The following is a 26,276-nucleotide window of genomic DNA, read 5'->3' as shown; positions in this document are numbered from 1 at the left end:
GTTCCCCCCCCCATTCTTGTAAATTCCAGTGAGTACACATTGAACAGGTTCCCCCCCCATTCTTGTAAATTCCAGTGAGTACACATTGAACAGGTTCCCCCCCCATTCTTGTAAATTCCAGTGAGTACACATTGAACAGGTTCCCCCCCCATTCTTGTAAATTCCAGTGAGTACACATTGAACAGGTTCCCCCCCCCATTCTTGTAAATTCCAGTGAGTACACATTGAACAGGTTCCCCCCCCATTCTTGTAAATTCCAGTGAGTACACATTGAACAGGTTCCCCCCCCATTCTTGTAAATTCCAGTGAGTACACATTGAACAGGTTCCCCCCCCATTCTTGTAAATTCCAGTGAGTACACATTGAACAGGTTCCCCCCCCATTCTTGTAAATTCCAGTGAGTACACATTGAACAGGTTCCCCCCCCATTCTTGTAAATTCCAGTGAGTACACATTGAACAGGTTCCCCCCCCATTCTTGTAAATTCCAGTGAGTACACATTGAACAGGTTCCCCCCCCATTCTTGTAAATTCCAGTGAGTACACATTGAACAGGTTCCCCCCCCATTCTTGTAAATTCCAGTGAGTACACATTGAACAGGTTCCCCCCCATTCTTGTAAATTCCAGTGAGTACACATTGAACAGGTTCCCCCCCCATTCTTGTAAATTCCAGTGAGTACACATTGAACAGGTTCCCCCCCCATTCTTGTAAATTCCAGTGAGTACACATTGAACAGGTTCCCCCCCCCATTCTTGTAAATTCCAGTGAGTACACATTGAACAGGTTCCCCCCCCATTCTTGTAAATTCCAGTGAGTACACATTGAACAGGTTCCCCCCCCATTCTTGTAAATTCCAGTGAGTACACATTGAACAGGTTCCCCCCCCCATTCTTGTAAATTCCAGTGAGTACACATTGAACAGGTTCCCCCCCCATTCTTGTAAATTCCAGTGAGTACACATTGAACAGGTTCCCCCCCCCATTCTTGTAAATTCCAGTGAGTACACATTGAACAGGTTCCCCCCCCATTCTTGTAAATTCCAGTGAGTACACATTGAACAGGTTCCCCCCCCATTCTTGTAAATTCCAGTGAGTACACATTGAACAGGTTCCCCCCCCATTCTTGTAAATTCCAGTGAGTACACATTGAACAGGTTCCCCCCCCATTCTTGTAAATTCCAGTGAGTACACATTGAACAGGTTCCCCCCCCATTCTTGTAAATTCCAGTGAGTACACATTGAACAGGTTCCCCCCCCCATTCTTGTAAATTCCAGTGAGTACACATTGAACAGGTTCCCCCCCCATTCTTGTAAATTCCAGTGAGTACACATTGAACAGGTTCCCCCCCCATTCTTGTAAATTCCAGTGAGTACACATTGAACAGGTTCCCCCCCCATTCTTGTAAATTCCAGTGAGTACACATTGAACAGGTTCCCCCCCCATTCTTGTAAATTCCAGTGAGTACACATTGAACAGGTTCCCCCCCCATTCTTGTAAATTCCAGTGAGTACACATTGAACAGGTTCCCCCCCCATTCTTGTAAATTCCAGTGAGTACACATTGAACAGGTTCCCCCCCCCATTCTTGTAAATTCCAGTGAGTACACATTGAACAGGTTCCCCCCCCCCCATTCTTGTAAATTCCAGTGAGTACACATTGAACAGGTTCCCCCCCCATTCTTGTAAATTCCAGTGAGTACACATTGAACAGGTTCCCCCCCCCATTCTTGTAAATTCCAGTGAGTACACATTGAACAGGTTCCCCCCCCCATTCTTGTAAATTCCAGTGAGTACACATTGAACAGGTTCCCCCCCCCATTCTTGTAAATTCCAGTGAGTACACATTGAACAGGTTCCCCCCCCCATTCTTGTAAATTCCAGTGAGTACACATTGAACAGGTTCCCCCCCCATTCTTGTAAATTCCAGTGAGTACACATTGAACAGGTTCCCCCCCCATTCTTGTAAATTCCAGTGAGTACACATTGAACAGGTTCCCCCCCCCATTCTTGTAAATTCCAGTGAGTACACATTGAACAGGTTCCCCCCCCATTCTTGTAAATTCCAGTGAGTACACATTGAACAGGTTCCCCCCCCATTCTTGTAAATTCCAGTGAGTACACATTGAACAGGTTCCCCCCCCATTCTTGTAAATTCCAGTGAGTACACATTGAACAGGTTCCCCCCCCATTCTTGTAAATTCCAGTGAGTACACATTGAACAGGTTCCCCCCCCCATTCTTGTAAATTCCAGTGAGTACACATTGAACAGGTTCCCCCCCCATTCTTGTAAATTCCAGTGAGTACACATTGAACAGGTTCCCCCCCCCTTGTAAATTCCAGTGAGTACACATTGAACAGGTTCCCCCCCCATTCTTGTAAATTCCAGTGAGTACACATTGAACAGGTTCCCCCCCCATTCTTGTAAATTCCAGTGAGTACACATTGAACAGGTTCCCCCCCCATTCTTGTAAATTCCAGTGAGTACACATTGAACAGGTTCCCCCCCCATTCTTGTAAATTCCAGTGAGTACACATTGAACAGGTTCCCCCCCCATTCTTGTAAATTCCAGTGAGTACACATTGAACAGGTTCCCCCCCCCATTCTTGTAAATTCCAGTGAGTACACATTGAACAGGTTCCCCCCCCATTCTTGTAAATTCCAGTGAGTACACATTGAACAGGTTCCCCCCCCATTCTTGTAAATTCCAGTGAGTACACATTGAACAGGTTCCCCCCCCCATTCTTGTAAATTCCAGTGAGTACACATTGAACAGGTTCCCCCCCCATTCTTGTAAATTCCAGTGAGTACACATTGAACAGGTTCCCCCCCCCATTCTTGTAAATTCCAGTGAGTACACATTGAACAGGTTCCCCCCCCCATTCTTGTAAATTCCAGTGAGTACACATTGAACAGGTTCCCCCCCATTCTTGTAAATTCCAGTGAGTACACATTGAACAGGTTCCCCCCCCATTCTTGTAAATTCCAGTGAGTACACATTGAACAGGTTCCCCCCCCCATTCTTGTAAATTCCAGTGAGTACACATTGAACAGGTTCCCCCCCCCATTCTTGTAAATTCCAGTGAGTACACATTGAACAGGTTCCCCCCCCCATTCTTGTAAATTCCAGTGAGTACACATTGAACAGGTTCCCCCCCCATTCTTGTAAATTCCAGTGAGTACACATTGAACAGGTTCCCCCCCCATTCTTGTAAATTCCAGTGAGTACACATTGAACAGGTTCCCCCCCCATTCTTGTAAATTCCAGTGAGTACACATTGAACAGGTTCCCCCCCCCATTCTTGTAAATTCCAGTGAGTACACATTGAACAGGTTCCCCCCCCATTCTTGTAAATTCCAGTGAGTACACATTGAACAGGTTCCCCCCCCATTCTTGTAAATTCCAGTGAGTACACATTGAACAGGTTCCCCCCCCATTCTTGTAAATTCCAGTGAGTACACATTGAACAGGTTCCCCCCCCCATTCTTGTAAATTCCAGTGAGTACACATTGAACAGGTTCCCCCCCCCATTCTTGTAAATTCCAGTGAGTACACATTGAACAGGTTCCCCCCCATTCTTGTAAATTCCAGTGAGTACACATTGAACAGGTTCCCCCCCCATTCTTGTAAATTCCAGTGAGTACACATTGAACAGGTTCCCCCCCCCATTCTTGTAAATTCCAGTGAGTACACATTGAACAGGTTCCCCCCCCATTCTTGTAAATTCCAGTGAGTACACATTGAACAGGTTCCCCCCCCCATTCTTGTAAATTCCAGTGAGTACACATTGAACAGGTTCCCCCCCCATTCTTGTAAATTCCAGTGAGTACACATTGAACAGGTTCCCCCCCCATTCTTGTAAATTCCAGTGAGTACACATTGAACAGGTTCCCCCCCCCATTCTTGTAAATTCCAGTGAGTACACATTGAACAGGTTCCCCCCCCATTCTTGTAAATTCCAGTGAGTACACATTGAACAGGTTCCCCCCCCCATTCTTGTAAATTCCAGTGAGTACACATTGAACAGGTTCCCCCCCCATTCTTGTAAATTCCAGTGAGTACACATTGAACAGGTTCCCCCCCCATTCTTGTAAATTCCAGTGAGTACACATTGAACAGGTTCCCCCCCCATTCTTGTAAATTCCAGTGAGTACACATTGAACAGGTTCCCCCCCCATTCTTGTAAATTCCAGTGAGTACACATTGAACAGGTTCCCCCCCCATTCTTGTAAATTCCAGTGAGTACACATTGAACAGGTTCCCCCCCCATTCTTGTAAATTCCAGTGAGTACACATTGAACAGGTTCCCCCCCCCATTCTTGTAAATTCCAGTGAGTACACATTGAACAGGTTCCCCCCCCATTCTTGTAAATTCCAGTGAGTACACATTGAACAGGTTCCCCCCCATTCTTGTAAATTCCAGTGAGTACACATTGAACAGGTTCCCCCCCATTCTTGTAAATTCCAGTGAGTACACATTGAACCCCCTTCCCCCCCCATTCTTGTAAATTCCAGTGAGTACACATTGAACAGGTTCCCCCCCCATTCTTGTAAATTCCAGTGAGTACACATTGAACAGGTTCCCCCCCCATTCTTGTAAATTCCAGTGAGTACACATTGAACAGGTTCCCCCCCCATTCTTGTAAATTCCAGTGAGTACACATTGAACAGGTTCCCCCCCCATTCTTGTAAATTCCAGTGAGTACACATTGAACAGGTTCCCCCCCCATTCTTGTAAATTCCAGTGAGTACACATTGAACAGGTTCCCCCCCCCATTCTTGTAAATTCCAGTGAGTACACATTGAACAGGTTCCCCCCCCATTCTTGTAAATTCCAGTGAGTACACATTGAACAGGTTCCCCCCCCATTCTTGTAAATTCCAGTGAGTACACATTGAACAGGTTCCCCCCCATTCTTGTAAATTCCAGTGAGTACACATTGAACAGGTCCCCCCCATTCTTGTAAATTCCAGTGAGTACACATTGAACAGGTTCCCCCCCCATTCTTGTAAATTCCAGTGAGTACACATTGAACAGGTTCCCCCCCCATTCTTGTAAATTCCAGTGAGTACACATTGAACAGGTTCCCCCCCCATTCTTGTAAATTCCAGTGAGTACACATTGAACAGGTTCCCCCCCCATTCTTGTAAATTCCAGTGAGTACACATTGAACAGGTTCCCCCCCCATTCTTGTAAATTCCAGTGAGTACACATTGAACAGGTTCCCCCCCCATTCTTGTAAATTCCAGTGAGTACACATTGAACAGGTTCCCCCCCCCATTCTTGTAAATTCCAGTGAGTACACATTGAACAGGTTCCCCCCCCATTCTTGTAAATTCCAGTGAGTACACATTGAACAGGTTCCCCCCCCCATTCTTGTAAATTCCAGTGAGTACACATTGAACAGGTTCCCCCCCCATTCTTGTAAATTCCAGTGAGTACACATTGAACAGGTTCCCCCCCCATTCTTGTAAATTCCAGTGAGTACACATTGAACAGGTTCCCCCCCCCATTCTTGTAAATTCCAGTGAGTACACATTGAACAGGTTCCCCCCCCATTCTTGTAAATTCCAGTGAGTACACATTGAACAGGTTCCCCCCCCCATTCTTGTAAATTCCAGTGAGTACACATTGAACAGGTTCCCCCCCCATTCTTGTAAATTCCAGTGAGTACACATTGAACAGGTTCCCCCCCCATTCTTGTAAATTCCAGTGAGTACACATTGAACAGGTTCCCCCCCCATTCTTGTAAATTCCAGTGAGTACACATTGAACAGGTTCCCCCCCCCATTCTTGTAAATTCCAGTGAGTACACATTGAACAGGTTCCCCCCCCATTCTTGTAAATTCCAGTGAGTACACATTGAACAGGTTCCCCCCCCATTCTTGTAAATTCCAGTGAGTACACATTGAACAGGTTCCCCCCCCCATTCTTGTAAATTCCAGTGAGTACACATTGAACAGGTTCCCCCCCCATTCTTGTAAATTCCAGTGAGTACACATTGAACAGGTTCCCCCCCCATTCTTGTAAATTCCAGTGAGTACACATTGAACAGGTTCCCCCCCCCATTCTTGTAAATTCCAGTGAGTACACATTGAACAGGTTCCCCCCCCATTCTTGTAAATTCCAGTGAGTACACATTGAACAGGTTCCCCCCCCCATTCTTGTAAATTCCAGTGAGTACACATTGAACAGGTTCCCCCCCCATTCTTGTAAATTCCAGTGAGTACACATTGAACAGGTTCCCCCCCCATTCTTGTAAATTCCAGTGAGTACACATTGAACAGGTTCCCCCCCCATTCTTGTAAATTCCAGTGAGTACACATTGAACAGGTTCCCCCCCCATTCTTGTAAATTCCAGTGAGTACACATTGAACAGGTTCCCCCCCCATTCTTGTAAATTCCAGTGAGTACACATTGAACAGGTTCCCCCCCCATTCTTGTAAATTCCAGTGAGTACACATTGAACAGGTTCCCCCCCCATTCTTGTAAATTCCAGTGAGTACACATTGAACAGGTTCCCCCCCCATTCTTGTAAATTCCAGTGAGTACACATTGAACAGGTTCCCCCCCCATTCTTGTAAATTCCAGTGAGTACACATTGAACAGGTTCCCCCCCCCATTCTTGTAAATTCCAGTGAGTACACATTGAACAGGTTCCCCCCCCATTCTTGTAAATTCCAGTGAGTACACATTGAACACATTGAACAGGTTCCCCCCCCATTCTTGTAAATTCCAGTGAGTACACATTGAACAGGTTCCCCCCCCATTCTTGTAAATTCCAGTGAGTACACATTGAACAGGTTCCCCCCCCATTCTTGTAAATTCCAGTGAGTACACATTGAACCCCCCCCATTCTTGTAAATTCCAGTGAGTACACATTGAACAGGTTCCCCCCCCATTCTTGTAAATTCCAGTGAGTACACATTGAACAGGTTCCCCCCCCCTTGTAAATTCCAGTGAGTACACATTGAACAGGTTCCCCCCCATTCCACATTGAACAGGTGAAATTCCAGTGAGTACACATTGAACAGGTTCCCCCCCATTCCCAGTGAGTACACATTGAACATTCTTGTAAATTCCAGTGAGTACACATTGAACAGGTTCCCCCCCCATTCTTGTAAATTCCAGTGAGTACACATTGAACAGGTTCCCCCCCCATTCTTGTAAATTCCAGTGAGTACACATTGAACAGGTTCCCCCCCCATTCTTGTAAATTCCAGTGAGTACACATTGAACAGGTTCCCCCCCCATTCTTGTAAATTCCAGTGAGTACACATTGAACAGGTTCCCCCCCCATTCTTGTAAATTCCAGTGAGTACACATTGAACAGGTTCCCCCCCCCATTCTTGTAAATTCCAGTGAGTACACATTGAACAGGTTCCCCCCCCCATTCTTGTAAATTCCAGTGAGTACACATTGAACAGGTTCCCCCCCCATTCTTGTAAATTCCAGTGAGTACACATTGAACAGGTTCCCCCCCCATTCTTGTAAATTCCAGTGAGTACACATTGAACAGGTTCCCCCCCCCATTCTTGTAAATTCCAGTGAGTACACATTGAACAGGTTCCCCCCCCATTCTTGTAAATTCCAGTGAGTACACATTGAACAGGTTCCCCCCCCATTCTTGTAAATTCCAGTGAGTACACATTGAACAGGTTCCCCCCCCATTCTTGTAAATTCCAGTGAGTACACATTGAACAGGTTCCCCCCCCATTCTTGTAAATTCCAGTGAGTACACATTGAACAGGTTCCCCCCCCCATTCTTGTAAATTCCAGTGAGTACACATTGAACAGGTTCCCCCCCCATTCTTGTAAATTCCAGTGAGTACACATTGAACAGGTTCCCCCCCCATTCTTGTAAATTCCAGTGAGTACACATTGAACAGGTTCCCCCCCCATTCTTGTAAATTCCAGTGAGTACACATTGAACAGGTTCCCCCCCCCATTCTTGTAAATTCCAGTGAGTACACATTGAACAGGTTCCCCCCCCATTCTTGTAAATTCCAGTGAGTACACATTGAACAGGTTCCCCCCCATTCTTGTAAATTCCAGTGAGTACACATTGAACAGGTTCCCCCCCCATTCTTGTAAATTCCAGTGAGTACACATTGAACAGGTTCCCCCCCCATTCTTGTAAATTCCAGTGAGTACACATTGAACAGGTTCCCCCCCCATTCTTGTAAATTCCAGTGAGTACACATTGAACAGGTTCCCCCCCCATTCTTGTAAATTCCAGTGAGTACACATTGAACAGGTTCCCCCCCCATTCTTGTAAATTCCAGTGAGTACACATTGAACAGGTTCCCCCCCCATTCTTGTAAATTCCAGTGAGTACACATTGAACAGGTTCCCCCCCCCATTCTTGTAAATTCCAGTGAGTACACATTGAACAGGTTCCCCCCCCATTCTTGTAAATTCCAGTGAGTACACATTGAACAGGTTCCCCCCCCATTCTTGTAAATTCCAGTGAGTACACATTGAACAGGTTCCCCCCCCATTCTTGTAAATTCCAGTGAGTACACATTGAACAGGTTCCCCCCCCATTCTTGTAAATTCCAGTGAGTACACATTGAACAGGTTCCCCCCCCCCATTCTTGTAAATTCCAGTGAGTACACATTGAACAGGTTCCCCCCCCCATTCTTGTAAATTCCAGTGAGTACACATTGAACAGGTTCCCCCCCCATTCTTGTAAATTCCAGTGAGTACACATTGAACAGGTTCCCCCCCCATTCTTGTAAATTCCAGTGAGTACACATTGAACAGGTTCCCCCCCCATTCTTGTAAATTCCAGTGAGTACACATTGAACAGGTTCCCCCCCCATTCTTGTAAATTCCAGTGAGTACACATTGAACAGGTTCCCCCCCCATTCTTGTAAATTCCAGTGAGTACACATTGAACAGGTTCCCCCCCATTCTTGTAAATTCCAGTGAGTACACATTGAACAGGTTCCCCCCCCATTCTTAAATCCATTCTTGTAAATTCCAGTGAGTACACATTGAACAGGTTCCCCCCCCCCATTCTTGTAAATTCCAGTGAGTACACATTGAACAGGTTCCCCCCCCATTCTTGTAAATTCCAGTGAGTACACATTGAACAGGTTCCCCCCCCCATTCTTGTAAATTCCAGTGAGTACACATTGAACAGGTTCCCCCCCCATTCTTGTAAATTCCAGTGAGTACACATTGAACAGGTTCCCCCCCCATTCTTGTAAATTCCAGTGAGTACACATTGAACAGGTTCCCCCCCCATTCTTGTAAATTCCAGTGAGTACACATTGAACAGGTTCCCCCCCCATTCTTGTAAATTCCAGTGAGTACACATTGAACAGGTTCCCCCCCCATTCTTGTAAATTCCAGTGAGTACACATTGAACAGGTTCCCCCCCCATTCTTGTAAATTCCAGTGAGTACACATTGAACAGGTTCCCCCCCCATTCTTGTAAATTCCAGTGAGTACACATTGAACAGGTTCCCCCCCCATTCTTGTAAATTCCAGTGAGTACACATTGAACAGGTTCCCCCCCCATTCTTGTAAATTCCAGTGAGTACACATTGAACAGGTTCCCCCCCCATTCTTGTAAATTCCAGTGAGTACACATTGAACAGGTTCCCCCCCCCATTCTTGTAAATTCCAGTGAGTACACATTGAACAGGTTCCCCCCCCATTCTTGTAAATTCCAGTGAGTACACATTGAACAGGTTCCCCCCCCATTCTTGTAAATTCCAGTGAGTACACATTGAACAGGTTCCCCCCCCATTCTTGTAAATTCCAGTGAGTACACATTGAACAGGTTCCCCCCCCATTCTTGTAAATTCCAGTGAGTACACATTGAACAGGTTCCCCCCCCATTCTTGTAAATTCCAGTGAGTACACATTGAACAGGTTCCCCCCCCATTCTTGTAAATTCCAGTGAGTACACATTGAACAGGTTCCCCCCCCCATTCTTGTAAATTCCAGTGAGTACACATTGAACAGGTTCCCCCCCCATTCTTGTAAATTCCAGTGAGTACACATTGAACAGGTTCCCCCCCCATTCTTGTAAATTCCAGTGAGTACACATTGAACAGGTTCCCCCCCCATTCTTGTAAATTCCAGTGAGTACACATTGAACAGGTTCCCCCCCCATTCTTGTAAATTCCAGTGAGTACACATTGAACAGGTTCCCCCCCCATTCTTGTAAATTCCAGTGAGTACACATTGAACAGGTTCCCCCCCCATTCTTGTAAATTCCAGTGAGTACACATTGAACAGGTTCCCCCCCCATTCTTGTAAATTCCAGTGAGTACACATTGAACAGGTTCCCCCCCCATTCTTGTAAATTCCAGTGAGTACACATTGAACAGGTTCCCCCCCCATTCTTGTAAATTCCAGTGAGTACACATTGAACAGGTTCCCCCCCCATTCTTGTAAATTCCAGTGAGTACACATTGAACAGGTTCCCCCCCCATTCTTGTAAATTCCAGTGAGTACACATTGAACAGGTTCCCCCCCCATTCTTGTAAATTCCAGTGAGTACACATTGAACAGGTTCCCCCCCCCATTCTTGTAAATTCCAGTGAGTACACATTGAACAGGTTCCCCCCCCATTCTTGTAAATTCCAGTGAGTACACATTGAACAGGTTCCCCCCCCATTCTTGTAAATTCCAGTGAGTACACATTGAACAGGTTCCCCCCCCATTCTTGTAAATTCCAGTGAGTACACATTGAACAGGTTCCCCCCCCATTCTTGTAAATTCCAGTGAGTACACATTGAACAGGTTCCCCCCCCATTCTTGTAAATTCCAGTGAGTACACATTGAACAGGTTCCCCCCCCCATTCTTGTAAATTCCAGTGAGTACACATTGAACAGGTTCCCCCCCCATTCTTGTAAATTCCAGTGAGTACACATTGAACAGGTTCCCCCCCCATTCTTGTAAATTCCAGTGAGTACACATTGAACAGGTTCCCCCCCCATTCTTGTAAATTCCAGTGAGTACACATTGAACAGGTTCCCCCCCATTCTTGTAAATTCCAGTGAGTACACATTGAACAGGTTCCCCCCCCATTCTTGTAAATTCCAGTGAGTACACATTGAACAGGTTCCCCCCCCATTCTTGTAAATTCCAGTGAGTACACATTGAACAGGTTCCCCCCCCCATTCTTGTAAATTCCAGTGAGTACACATTGAACAGGTTCCCCCCCCATTCTTGTAAATTCCAGTGAGTACACATTGAACAGGTTCCCCCCCCATTCTTGTAAATTCCAGTGAGTACACATTGAACAGGTTCCCCCCCCATTCTTGTAAATTCCAGTGAGTACACATTGAACAGGTTCCCCCCCCATTCTTGTAAATTCCAGTGAGTACACATTGAACAGGTTCCCCCCCCATTCTTGTAAATTCCAGTGAGTACACATTGAACAGGTTCCCCCCCCATTCTTGTAAATTCCAGTGAGTACACATTGAACAGGTTCCCCCCCCATTCTTGTAAATTCCAGTGAGTACACATTGAACAGGTTCCCCCCCCATTCTTGTAAATTCCAGTGAGTACACATTGAACAGGTTCCCCCCCCATTCTTGTAAATTCCAGTGAGTACACATTGAACAGGTTCCCCCCCCCCATTCTTGTAAATTCCAGTGAGTACACATTGAACAGGTTCCCCCCCCATTCTTGTAAATTCCAGTGAGTACACATTGAACAGGTTCCCCCCCCATTCTTGTAAATTCCAGTGAGTACACATTGAACAGGTTCCCCCCCCATTCTTGTAAATTCCAGTGAGTACACATTGAACAGGTTCCCCCCCCATTCTTGTAAATTCCAGTGAGTACACATTGAACAGGTTCCCCCCCCATTCTTGTAAATTCCAGTGAGTACACATTGAACAGGTTCCCCCCCATTCTTGTAAATTCCAGTGAGTACACATTGAACAGGTTCCCCCCCCATTCTTGTAAATTCCAGTGAGTACACATTGAACAGGTTCCCCCCCCATTCTTGTAAATTCCAGTGAGTACACATTGAAGGTTCCCCCCCCATTCTTGTAAATTCCAGTGAGTACACATTGAACAGGTTCCCCCCCCATTCTTGTAAATTCCAGTGAGTACACATTGAACAGGTTCCCCCCCATTCTTGTAAATTCCAGTGAGTACACATTGAACAGGTCCCCCCCCATTCTTGTAAATTCCAGTGAGTACACATTGAACAGGTTCCCCCCCCATTCTTGTAAATTCCAGTGAGTACACATTGAACAGGTTCCCCCCCCATTCTTGTAAATTCCAGTGAGTACACATTGAACAGGTTCCCCCCCCCATTCTTGTAAATTCCAGTGAGTACACATTGAACAGGTTCCCCCCCCCATTCTTGTAAATTCCAGTGAGTACACATTGAACAGGTTCCCCCCCATTCTTGTAAATTCCAGTGAGTACACATTGAACAGGTTCCCCCCCCATTCTTGTAAATTCCAGTGAGTACACATTGAACAGGTTCCCCCCCCATTCTTGTAAATTCCAGTGAGTACACATTGAACAGGTTCCCCCCCATTCTTGTAAATTCCAGTGAGTACACATTGAACAGGTTCCCCCCCCATTCTTGTAAATTCCAGTGAGTACACATTGAACAGGTTCCCCCCCCATTCTTGTAAATTCCAGTGAGTACACATTGAACAGGTTCCCCCCCCCATTCTTGTAAATTCCAGTGAGTACACATTGAACAGGTTCCCCCCCCCATTCTTGTAAATTCCAGTGAGTACACATTGAACAGGTTCCCCCCCCATTCTTGTAAATTCCAGTGAGTACACATTGAACAGGTTCCCCCCCCCATTCTTGTAAATTCCAGTGAGTACACATTGAACAGGTTCCCCCCCCATTCTTGTAAATTCCAGTGAGTACACATTGAACAGGTTCCCCCCCCATTCTTGTAAATTCCAGTGAGTACACATTGAACAGGTTCCCCCCCCATTCTTGTAAATTCCAGTGAGTACACATTGAACAGGTTCCCCCCCCCATTCTTGTAAATTCCAGTGAGTACACATTGAACAGGTTCCCCCCCCATTCTTGTAAATTCCAGTGAGTACACATTGAACAGGTTCCCCCCCCCATTCTTGTAAATTCCAGTGAGTACACATTGAACAGGTTCCCCCCCCCATTCTTGTAAATTCCAGTGAGTACACATTGAACAGGTTCCCCCCCCCATTCTTGTAAATTCCAGTGAGTACACATTGAACAGGTTCCCCCCCCCATTCTTGTAAATTCCAGTGAGTACACATTGAACAGGTTCCCCCCCCATTCTTGTAAATTCCAGTGAGTACACATTGAACAGGTTCCCCCCCCATTCTTGTAAATTCCAGTGAGTACACATTGAACAGGTTCCCCCCCCATTCTTGTAAATTCCAGTGAGTACACATTGAACAGGTTCCCCCCCCATTCTTGTAAATTCCAGTGAGTACACATTGAACAGGTTCCCCCCCCATTCTTGTAAATTCCAGTGAGTACACATTGAACAGGTTCCCCCCCATTCTTGTAAATTCCAGTGAGTACACATTGAACAGGTTCCCCCCCCCATTCTTGTAAATTCCAGTGAGTACACATTGAACAGGTTCCCCCCCCCATTCTTGTAAATTCCAGTGAGTACACATTGAACAGGTTCCCCCCCCATTCTTGTAAATTCCAGTGAGTACACATTGAACAGGTTCCCCCCCCCATTCTTGTAAATTCCAGTGAGTACACATTGAACAGGTTCCCCCCCCCATTCTTGTAAATTCCAGTGAGTACACATTGAACAGGTTCCCCCCCCCATTCTTGTAAATTCCAGTGAGTACACATTGAACAGGTTCCCCCCCCCATTCTTGTAAATTCCAGTGAGTACACATTGAACAGGTTCCCCCCCCATTCTTGTAAATTCCAGTGAGTACACATTGAACAGGTTCCCCCCCCATTCTTGTAAATTCCAGTGAGTACACATTGAACAGGTTCCCCCCCCCATTCTTGTAAATTCCAGTGAGTACACATTGAACAGGTTCCCCCCCCCATTCTTGTAAATTCCAGTGAGTACACATTGAACAGGTTCCCCCCCCCATTCTTGTAAATTCCAGTGAGTACACATTGAACAGGTTCCCCCCCCATTCTTGTAAATTCCAGTGAGTACACATTGAACAGGTTCCCCCCCCCATTCTTGTAAATTCCAGTGAGTACACATTGAACAGGTTCCCCCCCCCATTCTTGTAAATTCCAGTGAGTACACATTGAACAGGTTCCCCCCCCCATTCTTGTAAATTCCAGTGAGTACACATTGAACAGGTTCCCCCCCCATTCTTGTAAATTCCAGTGAGTACACATTGAACAGGTTCCCCCCCCCATTCTTGTAAATTCCAGTGAGTACACATTGAACAGGTTCCCCCCCCATTCTTGTAAATTCCAGTGAGTACACATTGAACAGGTTCCCCCCCCATTCTTGTAAATTCCAGTGAGTACACATTGAACAGGTTCCCCCCCCATTCTTGTAAATTCCAGTGAGTACAGGCTTATAGCCATCAAACGCTCTTCAGACCTGAACTCTTTCATTCTCATGACCCTTCCTTACCACCCACTCAACCTGCAAGGTAACCTTTAGTAAAACCTGCACCAGGTCTCCCAAATCCCTTTGCACCTCTAATTTTTCAATTTGCTTCCTGTTTAGAAAAGACTACACATTTATTCTTCCTACTAAAGTTCATGAGGATACACTTCCCACCACTGTATTCCACCTGCCACTTCTTTGCCCATTTCTCTAATCAATCTAATCTTAGCTGAAGTTAATCAACAAATCTATTTTTATTGCTGCTTCTTGAACTTTCCCCACCAACAAGGTTAAGCTGACAGGTATTCTGCTTGCAGTCCTGGGTAGGTCTGTAGTCTAGTGTAGTTTTGTGTTGTTTTTGACGTAGTTCAGTGTAGTTCTTGTATTGTTCATGTAGCACCATGGTCCTGAAAAATGTTGTCTTGTTTCTACTGTGTACTGTACCAGCAGTTATGGTCGAAATGACAATATAAAGTGACTTGACTTGACTTGCTCAACTTTCCCCTTCACCACCTTATTCCGGCTTCTGGCCCTTTCCTTTCTAGTCCTGAAGAGGGTCTGGGCATGAAAAGTCAACTGTTTATTCATTTCCATTAATGCTGCCTGACCTGCTGAGTTCCTCCAGCATTTTGTATGTGTTAACCATATAACCATTACAGCACGGAAACAGGCCATCTCAGCCCTTCTAGTCCATGCCGAACGCTTACTCTCACCTAGTCCCACTGACCTGCACTCAGCCCATAACCCTCCATTCCTTTCCTGTCCATATATCTATCCAGTTTAACTTTAAACAACATCGAACCTGCCTCAACCACTTCTGCTGGAAGCTCGTTCCACACAGCTACCACTCTCTGAGTAAAGAAGTTCCCCCTCATGTTACCCCTAAACTTTTGCCCTTTAACTCTCAACTCATGTCCTCTTGTTTGAATTTCCCCCACTCTCAATGGAAAATGCCTGTCCACGTCAACTCTATCTATCCCCCTCATAATATTAAACACCTCTATCAAGTCCCCCCTCAACCTTCTACACTCTAAAGAATAAAGACTTAACTTGTTCAACCTTTCTCTGTAACTTAGGAGATGAAACCCAGGTAACATTCTAGTAAATCTTCTCTGTACTCTCTCTATTTTATTGACATTTTTCCTATAATTCGGTGACCAGAACTGTATACAATACTCCAAGTTTGGCCTCACCAATGCCTTGTACAATTTCAACATTACATCCCAACTCCTGTACTCAATGCTCTGATTTATAAAGGCCAGCATACCAAAAGCTTTCTTCACCACCCTATCCACATGAGATTCCACCTTCAGGGAACTATGCACCATTATTCCTAGGTCACTCTGTTCTACTGCATTCTTCAATGCCCTACCATTTACCATGTATGTCCTATTTTGATTAGCCCTACCAAAATGTAGCACCTCACATTTATCAGCATTAAACTCCATCTGCCATCTTTCAGCCCACTCTTCTAACTGGCCTAAATCTCTCTGCAAGCTTTGAAAACCTACTTCATTATCCACAACTCCATCTATCTTAGTATCATCCACATACTTACTAATCCAATTTATCACTCCATCATCCAGATCATTAATATATATGACAAACAACATTGGACCCAGTACAGATCCCCAAGGCACACCACTAGTCACCAGCCTCCAATCTGACAAACAGTTATCCACCACTACTCTCTGGCATCTCCCATCCAGCCACTGTTGAATCCATTTTACTACTTCAATATTAATACCTAACGATTGAACCTTCCTAACTAACCTTCCGTGTGGAATCTTGCCAAAGGCCTTACTGAAGTCCATATAGACAACATTCTCCACTTTACCTTCATCAACTTTCCTAGTAACCTCTTCAAAAAATTCAGTAAGATTTGTCAAACATGACTTTCCACGCATAAATCCATGTTGACTGTTCCTAATCAGACCCTGTCTATCCAGATAATTATATACACCATCTCTAAGAATACTTTCCATCAATTTACCCACAACTGACATCAAACTTACAGGCCGATAATTGCTAGGTTTACTCTTAGAACCCTTTTTAGACAATGGAACAACATGAGCAATACGCCAATCCTCCGGCACCATCCCCGTTTCTAATGATATTTGAAATATTTCTGTCAGAGCCCCTGCTATTTCTACACTAACTTCCCTCAAGATCCTAGGGAATATCCTGTCAGGACCCAGAGACTTATCCACTTTTATATTCCTTAAAAGCATCAGTACTTCCTCTTCTTTAATCATCATAGTTTCCATAACTACCCTACTTGTTTCCCTTACCTTACACAATTCAATATCTTTCTCCTTAGTGAATACCGAAGAAAAGAAATTGTTCAAAATCTCCCCCATCTCTTTTGGTTCCGCACATAGCTGTCCACTCTGATTCTCTAAGGGACCAATTTTATCCCTCACTATCTTTTTGCTATTAATATAACTGTAACCCTTTGGATTTATTTTCACCTTACTCGCCAAAGCAGCCTCATATCTTCTTTTAGCTTTTCTAATTTCTTTCTTAAGATTCTTTTTACATTCTTTACATTCCTCGAGCACCTCATTTACTCCAAGCTGCCTATATTTATTGTAGATCTCTCTCTTTTTCCAAACCAAGTTTCCAATATCCCTTGAAAACCATGGCTCTCTCAAACTTTTAACCTTTTCTTTCAACCTAACAGGAACATAAAGATTCTGTACCCTCAAAATCTCTCCTTTAAATGACCTCCATTTCTCTATTACATCCTTCCCATAAAACGAATTGTCCCAATCCACTCCTTCTAAATCCTTTCGCATCTCCTCAAAATTAGCCTTTCTCCAATCAAAAATCTCAACCCTGGGTCCAGTCCTATCCTTCTCCGTAATTATATGTTGCTCCAGATTTCTAGCATCTGCAGAATCTCATGTTAGCAATTTGCTCAACCCGTACACCTTTCAGCTTCTCCTGGTCTCCGCTCTATCGCAGTGCCTCAACTTTTCTACTTGTCTGCACGTTGAAACTTGTTGGATTAGACTATTTGATTCTTATTTCTTTGCAGCTCAACAAATTACCAGCTGCATTTTAAAAAAATTTTAGTATGTTTCCTCATGGTCAAAGTATGGATACGAAATTGAAATTGGAAAAGAGTAAACAGTCGACTGTTTACTCTTTTCCATAGATGCTGTCTGGCCTGATGAGTTCCTCCAGCATTTGTGTGTGTTGCTCGGATTTCCAGCATCTGCAGATTTTCTCTTGTTTATGTGTATATGAAATTGTTCAGTGTGTTGCCTGGTGGGTACATTTGTATAATTCTGGAAAGTTCTCTTGCTATTGTCTTATTTGAATAGGAGCTATCTGATTGGTTGACTATTATCTATGAATTTGAATGGAATGTTTCTCATCTGTGGGATATAAAAAGAGATGACTATGAGGCTCTGCCATCTTTGCTTTTTCTCTCCCTTCTACTGCCAGCCCCTGTCCCAACACTGTCTGCTTCCAACACTCTTTGTTCTATTAATGCTTCATAAAACGACTGCGAAGCCACAAGTTTTATGCCTCTTTCCTGACTTCTGAAAGAATATTGGATTAAAGGCATCAGAATCCAACACACTGTTCCATGTTTTAATGTAACACCATTAACCTGAAATATGTTCCAGACTACTCTCTTCACAGATGTCTGATCCAAATGCTTCCAGCATTTTGTCATAATTCCAGGTTTCCAGCCGCTACGGTATTTTGTTGTTAGAAAGTTTTTTTTTACCTGTTTTGTTCTTGCAAAGCCTTGAAAGCAGTCATATAATCCACCTCTCTGAGGAATTGACACAATATTGCAACCTAGTCAAAACGTAAAATAGTTTCAACAAATTTGTCATTTACGGCTTTTCTCTTCAAAGGATAGAGGTGTACAAGATAAGAGAGCATGTAGACAGGCAAAGACGTCTTCCCACGGCAGGTGGCTAATTTGAGGGGGCATAATTTTAAGGTGATTGGAGGAAAGTATGGGGGGATGTCCGAGGTAGGTGTTGTTGTTTGTTTTTTTTTTACACAGAGTGGTGGGTGTGTGCATGCCCCTGCCAGGGGTGGTGGTAGGAGCAGATACATTAGGGACTTTTAGATAGGCGCATGGATGATAGCAAAATGAGTAGGTTAACAAGTTGGCACAACATTATGGCTGAAGGGCCTGTATTCTAAAACTGAAATCTCGGGAACTGTTTTGGCATGTATACTGTTGGACACTGTACGACTAAATGCATCATCACATATACTGTCAGTTCTGTGACCACAGCTTTAATTAGAGATGAAACAACAGTTTATAAATTACCACTTTTAATACATGGTTAGTTGAAGTCAGACCACTTAGGTATTTTAATGAGAATGAAACTGTAACAAAATGAGACAAGTTTACCCCCAGACACGGTTCATTTGGCACAAATGATCTTGATGTTACTGAACTAGCAATCCAGCGGCCTGTGTACCAAATTAGTCGGTTGATTCAATTTGATGTTGATTGAGGCCCGGTGTTTAAAACCATTATCAAGACCATAAGATTATAGGATCAGATTTAGGCGGTTTGTCCGATTGAGTCTGCTCCATCATTTCATCATGTCTGATCCATTTCCCTCTCAGCCCCGATCTCCTGCTTTCTCCCCATATCCCTTCATGCCTGACCAATCAAGAATCTATCAACCTCTGCCTTAAATATAGAACATAGAATAGTACAGCACCTTACAGGCCCTTCGGCCCACAATGTTGTGCCGACCCTCAAACCCTGCCTCCCATATAACCCCCCACCTTAAATTCCTCCATATACCTGTCTAGTAGTCTCTTAAACTTCACGAGTGTATCTGCCTCCACCACTGACTCAGGCAGTGCATTCCACGCACCAACCACTCTCTGAGTAAAAAACCTTCCTCTAATATCCTCCTTGAACTTCCCACCCCTTACCTTAAAGTCATGTCCTCTTGTATTGAGCAGTGGTGCCCTGAGGAAGAGGTGCTGGCTGTCCACTCTATCTATTCCTCTTAATATCTTGTACACTTCTATCACGTCTCCTCTCATCCTCCTTCTCTCCAAAGAGTAAAGCCCTAGCTCCCTTAATCTCTGATCGTAATGCATACTCTCTAAACCAGGCAGCATCCTGGTAAATCTCCTCTGTACCCTTTCCAATGTTTCCACATCCTTCTTATAGTGAGGCCACTATACATAATAAATATACATAAAGACTTGGCCTCCACAGCTGCTCCTGCTAAAGGTGTATAAGATAATGAGAGGCATTGATCGTGTGGATAGTCAGAGGCTTTTTCTCAGGGCTGAAATGGCTAGCATGAGAGGTCATAGTTTTAAGATGCTTGGAAGTAGGTACAGAGGAGATGTCAGAGGTAAGTTTTTTTACGCAGAGAGTGGTGAGTGCGTGGAAAGGGCTGCCGGCAGCGGTGGTGGAGGCGGATACAATAGGGTCTTTTAAGAGACTCCTGGATGGATACATGGAGCTCAGAAAAATAGAGGGCTTTGGGTAAGCCTAGGTAGTTCTAAAGTAAGTACAAGTTCGGCACAGCTTTTTGGGCCAAAGGGCCTATTATTGTGTTGTAGGTTTTCTATGTTTCTAAATTTCTCCTTATTTCCATTCTAAAAGGACACCCCTTTATTCTGAGGCTGTATCCTCTGGACACAGAGTCTTCTACCGTAGGGAACATCCTCTCCACATCCACTCTATCAAAGCTTTTACCATTTGATATAATCGATTTTAACATCTTCCCAATCACACTGTGCCTCTTCCTGACTGTCACCCAGTTTCCTTTCTTCTGCCTCTCTCCTTTCTTGAAGAGTGGAGTGACATTTCCAATTTTTGAGTCTTCTGGAACCATTCCAGAATCTAGTGATTCTTGAAAAATTATTACTAATGTCTCCACAGTCTCTTCAGTCACCTCTTTCAGAACCCTGGGGTGTACACCCCCTGGTCAAGGTGATTGTTCTACCTTCAGACCTTTCAGTTTCCCAAGAAACTTCACAGACTTCATGACCCCTGACACCTGGAACTTTCACCATACTGCGTGTCTTCCACAGTGAAGACTGATGCAAAATACTTATTCAGTTCATCCGCATTTTCCTTGTCCTCCATTACTCTTTAATATTATTGGCTATCTTACTTTTGTATTCCATCGCTCCCTCCGTGATTCCTTTGTCCATTCGTCCCTCCTCACTAATCTCCCTCCTCGCACTTATCCATGCAAGAAGCTAAAGTGCTACACCTCCCCAAACACCTCCTCCCTCACCTCCATTCTGGGCCCTAAAGAGTCCACCCAGGTGAAGCAACACTTCACCCGCGAATCTACTAGGGCCACCTATTGTGTCAGGTGCTCCTGATGCAGCCTCCTCTATACTCGTGAGACCCGTTGTAAATTGGAGGACTGCTTTGTTGAGCAACTCCGTAGACATTTTAATTCTGATTCCATTCCGACATGTTGGCTCGTGGCCTCCTCTTGTGCCAGGTGTCCACCTTTCTCTCCCCCAAACGGAAATGGCTGGAGAAGGAATCTATTGGAGAGCAGAGTGGACCGTAGGAGCAACACCTTATATTCCGTTTGAGTAGTCTCCAATTTGATGGCATGAATATCGATTCTCCTTCCAGTAAAAAAAACTTTGCCTCCCCCTCCACTCTTCCTCTATTCCCCAATCCAGCCTCTTCCCTCTTCTCACCTGCCTATTACCTCCCCCGGGTTCCCTTTCCCTTCCCTTTCTCCTACGGTCCACGCTCCTCTCCAATCAGATTCCTTCTTCTCCAGCCTTTTACCTTTCTGACTCAATGGCTTCACCTATCACCTTATAAGTATCCTCCTTTCTCTCCCCCAACTTTTTTTATTCTGGCATATCCCCCATTCTTTCCAGTCCTGAAGAAGGGTCTCGGTCTGAAAAATCAACTGTTCATTCATTCCACTGGGGTATGTTTCGGGGTAAGGATGAATTGTACAAAAGGGACGGGTTGCACCTTAATAAGCGGGCATCAACATTCTGGCAGGCAGGTTTGCCTCTGCAACACGGGGGTGTTTAATCTAAGTAGTGGGGGGGGGGACGAACTGGAAACATAAGGATGAAGATAAAGGGAAAGTGAGAATAAGAAAAGTTAAGAATCACAGCAGAATCATCACAGCAGAAAGCTCAAGAAGGGATCGTACAGCATGGCCAAGTGAAATAGGAATTGATATGGGAGGTGAGGGGAGTAATGAATTAAAAGTATTGTATATGAATGCACGGAGTATAAGAAATAAAGTGGATGAGCTTGAGGCTCAGTTGGAAGTTGGTAAGTATGATGTTGTGGGATTAACAGAGACATGGCTTCAAGTGGACAGGGCCTGGGGAATGAATATTCAAGGATACGTCCTATCGAAAGGACAGACTGATGGGTGGGGGGTGGGGTGGCTCTGTTGGTGGGGAATGATTTTCAGTCCCTTGTGAGGGGGGACATAGAATCAGGAGACGTAGAGTCAGTATGGATAGAACTGAGACATTCTAAGGGTAGAAAGACCCTAATGGGAGTTATCTACAGGCCCCCAAACAGTAGTCTGGATGTAGGGTGTAAGTTGAATCAAGAGTTAAAGTTGGCATGTCGCAAAGGTAATGCTACGGTTATTATGGGGGACTTCAACATGCAGGTAGACTGGAGGAATCAGGTTGGTGCTGGACCCCAAGAAAGGGAGTTTGTGGAGTCCCTCCGAGATGGATTCTTAGAACAGCTTGTACTGGAGCCTACCAGAGAGAACGCAATTCTAGATTTAGTGTTGTGCAATGAACCGGATTTGATCAGGGACCTCGAGGTAAAGGAGCCATTAGGAGGTAGTGATCATAATATGATAAGTTTTAATCTACAATTTGAGAGGGAGAAGGGAAGTGTCAGTATTACAGTTGAACAAAAGGGAACTATGGTGCTATGAGGGAGGAGCTGGCCAAAGTTCAATGGAACAATACCCTAGCAGGGATGACAGTGGAACAGCAATGGCAAGTGTTTCTGGGAATAATGCGGAAGGTGCAGGATCAGTTCATTCCAAAGAGGAAGAAAGATCCTAAGGGGAGTAAGGGGAGGCCATGGCTGACAAGGGAAGTAATGGAGAGCATAAAAATAAAAGAGAAGAAATATAACATAGCAAAGATGAGTGGGAAGCCGGAGGATTGGAAATTTTTTAAAGAGCAACAGAAGGTAACTAAAAAGGCAATACGCGGAGAAAAAATGAGGTACGAAGGTAACCTAGCCAAGAATATAAAGGAGGATAGTAAAAGCTTCTTCAGGTATGTGAAAAGGAAAAAAAAATCTGTTAAGACCAAAATTGGGCCCTTGAAGACAAAAGCGGGTGAATTTATTATGGGGAACAAGGAAATGGCAGACGAGTTGAACAGGTACTTTGGATCTGTCTTCACTAGGGAAGACACAAACAATCTCCCAGGTGTAATAGTGGCCAAAAGACCTAGGGTAATGGATGAATTGAAGGAAATTTATATTAGGCAGCAAATGGTGTTGGATAGGCTGTTGGGTCTGAAGGCTGATAACTCCCCAGGACCTGATGGTCTGCATCCCAAGGTACTTAAGGAGGTGGCTTTAGAAATCATGGACGCATTAGTAATCATTTTCCAATGCTCTATAGATTCAGGATCAGTTCCTGTGGATTGGAGGGTGGCTAATGTTGTCCTTCTCTTCAAGAAGGGAGGAAGAGAGAAAATAGGGAATTATAGACCGGTTAGCCTGACGTTGGTGGTGGGAAAGATGCTGGAGTCAATTATAAAAGATGAAATTACAACACATCTGGATAGTAGTAACAGGACTGGTCCGAGTCAGCATAGATTTACGAAGGGGAAATCGTGCTTGACTAATCTTCTGGAATTTTTTGAGGATGTAACTATGAAAATGGACAAGGAAGAGCCAGTGGATGTAGTGTACCTGGACTTTCAGAAAGCCTTTGATAAAGTCCCACATAAGAGACTAGTGGGCAAAATTAGGGCACATGGTATTGGGGGCAGAGTACTGACATGGATTGAAAATTGGCTGGCTGACAGAAAACAAAGAGTAGCGATTAACGGGTCCCTTTTGGAATGGCAGGCGGTGACCAGTGGGGTACCGCAGGGTTCAGTGCTGGACCGCAGCTGTTTACAACATATATTAGTGATTTAGATGAGGGAATTAATAGTAACATTAGCAAATTTGCCGATGACACAAAGCTGGGAGGCAGTGTGAAATGTGAGGAGGATGTTATGAGAATGCAGGGTGACTTGGACAGGCTGGGTGAGTGGGCAGATGCATGGCAGATGCAGTTTAATGTGGATAAATGTGAGGTTATCCACTTTGGTGGTAAGAACGGGAAGGCAGATTATTATCTAAATGGAGTCAAGTTAGGAAAAGGGGAAGCACAACGAGATCTAGGTGTTCTTGTGCATCAGTCACTAAAAGCAAGCATGCAAGTACAGCAGGCAGTGAAAAAAGCTAATGGCATGCTGGCCTTCATAACAAGGGGAATTGAGTATAAGAACAAAGAAGTCCTTCTGCAGCTGTACAGGGCCCTGGTGAGACTACACCTGGAGTAGTATGCAGTTTTGGTCTCCAAATTTGAGGAAGGACATTCTTGCTATTGAGGGAGTGCAGCGTAGGTTCACGAGGTTAATGCCCGGGGTGGCAGGACTGTCATATGTCGAAAGATTGGAGTGACTGGGCTTGTATACTCTGGAATTTAGAAGGCTGAGAGGGGATCTTATTGAAAAAATAAGATTATTAAGGGATTGGATACGCTGCAGGCAGGAAGCATGTTCCCGCTGATGGGTGAGTCCAGAATCAGAGGCCACAGTTTAAGAATTAGGGGTAGGCCATTTAGAATGGAGTTGAGGAAAAACTTTTTCACCCAGAGAGTGGTGGATATATGGAATGCTCTGCCCCAGAAGGCTGTGGAGGCCAAGTCTCTGGATGCTTTCAAAAAAGAGATGGATAGAGCTCTTAAAGACAGCGGAATCAAAGGTTATGGGGATAAGGCAGGAACTGGATACTGATAGTGGATGATCAGCCATGATCACAGTGAATGGCGGTGCTGGCTCAAAGGGCCGAATGGCCTACTCCTGCACCTATTGTCTATTGTCTATTCTTTTTCATAGATGCTGTCTGACCTGCTGAGGCCTTCAGGAGTTTGTGTATTTTTAAATTTATATTACTGTGTTCTTCATCTTTTTGTGCTTTTTCTCGTACTGCATTGGATCTGGAGTAACAATTATTTTGTTCTTCTTTACACGTATACTGAAAATGACATTAAATGATCTTGATCTATTAAAGGAAAGACTATGGAAGGAAGGCAGTTAAATGGTTCGGCATGGACTAGATGGGCCAAAGAGTCTGCTTCTGTGCTGTACTTTCCTACAACTCTAATGCTGTACCCCACTGTCAACGATTATCTACAGGTAACATTTGAGATGCAACTTCACTCCCATCCCTTCAAAGGTTCAGTTTGCTATAAGAGAATGTATAGTGTACAACCTGAAATTCATACTCTTCACAGACATCCACGAAACAAGAAATGAATGATCAAAGCCCCGAAGCCTCCCCTCCCACCACTTACTGTCTAATATAATGGGTGACTTCAATCTACATGTAGACTGGGTGAACCAAATTGGTAAAGGTGCTGAGGAAGAGGATTTCTTGGAATGTATGCGGGATGGTTTTTTGAACCAACATGTTGAGGAACCAACTAGAGAGCAGGCTATTCTGGACTGGGTTTTGAGCAATGAGGAAAGGTTAATTAGCAATCTTGTCGTGGGTAAGAGTGACCATAATATGGTGGAATTCTTCATTAAGATGGAGAGTGACATAGTTAATTCAGAAACAAAGGTTCTGAACTTAAAGAGGGGTAACTTTGAAGGTGTGAGACGTGAATTAGCTAAGATAGACTGGCAAATGACACTTAACGGTGGATATGCAATGGCAAGCATTTAAAGGTTGCATGGATGAACTACAACAATTGTTCGTCCCAGTTTGGCAAAAGAATAAATCAAGGAAGGTAGTGCACCCGTGGCTGACAAGAGAAATTAGGGATAGTATCAATTCCAAAGAAGAAGCATACAAATTAGCCAGAAAAAGTGGCTCACCTGAGGACTGGGAGAAATTCAGAGTTCAGCAGAGGAGGACAAAGGGCTCAATTAGGAAGGGGAAAAAAGATTATGAGAGAAAACTGGCAGGGAACATAAAAACTGACTGTAAAAGCTTTTATAGATATGTAAAAAGAAAAAGACTGGTAAAGACAAATGTAGGTCCCCTACAGACAGAAACAGGTGAATTGATTATGGGGAGCAAGGACATGGCAGACCAATTGAATAATTACTTTGGTTCTGTCTTCACTAAGGAGGACATAAATAATCTCCCAGAAATAGTAGGGGACAGAGGGTCCAGTGAGATGGAGGAACTGAGCGAAATACATGTTAGTAGGGAAGTGGTGTTAGGTAAATTGAAGGGATTGAAGGCAGATAAATCCCCAGAGCCAGATGGTCTGCATCCCAGAGTGCTTAAGGAAGTAGCCCAAGAAATAGTGGATGCATTAGTGATAATTTTTCAAAACTCGTTAGATTCTGGACTAGTTCCTGAGGATTGGAGGGTGGCTAATGTAACCCCACTTTTTAAAAAAGGAGGGAGAGAGAAACCGGGGAATTATAGACCGGTTAGCCTAACATCGGTGCTGGGGAAACTGCTGGAGTCAGTTATTAAAGATGTGATAACAGCACATTTGGAAAGCGGTGATATCAT

At 44.4% G+C, this 26,276-nt stretch overlaps 1 protein-coding gene across 4 annotated transcripts in view; it reads right to left on the bottom strand.

The window, feature by feature from the left end:
* The window catches only part of ints8 (integrator complex subunit 8), a 154,497-nt gene that overhangs the window by 34,847 nt on the left and 93,374 nt on the right, over nucleotides 1-26,276 (bottom strand). For all 4 annotated transcript variants that reach the window (XM_063067235.1, XM_063067219.1, XM_063067227.1 and 1 more), the window contains one exon: nucleotides 18,276-18,349. In XM_063067235.1, the coding sequence (XP_062923305.1) occupies nucleotides 18,276-18,349 (74 nt within the window). The remainder of the gene's footprint in view (nucleotides 1-18,275; nucleotides 18,350-26,276) is intronic.

Source organism: Mobula hypostoma, chromosome 1 (assembly GCF_963921235.1).
Source record: "Mobula hypostoma chromosome 1, sMobHyp1.1, whole genome shotgun sequence".
NCBI classification, from domain to species: Eukaryota; Metazoa; Chordata; class Chondrichthyes; order Myliobatiformes; family Myliobatidae; genus Mobula; species Mobula hypostoma.
Note: the sequence above shows the minus strand (reverse complement) of the source record. Positions and strands in the feature narration are given on the sequence as shown.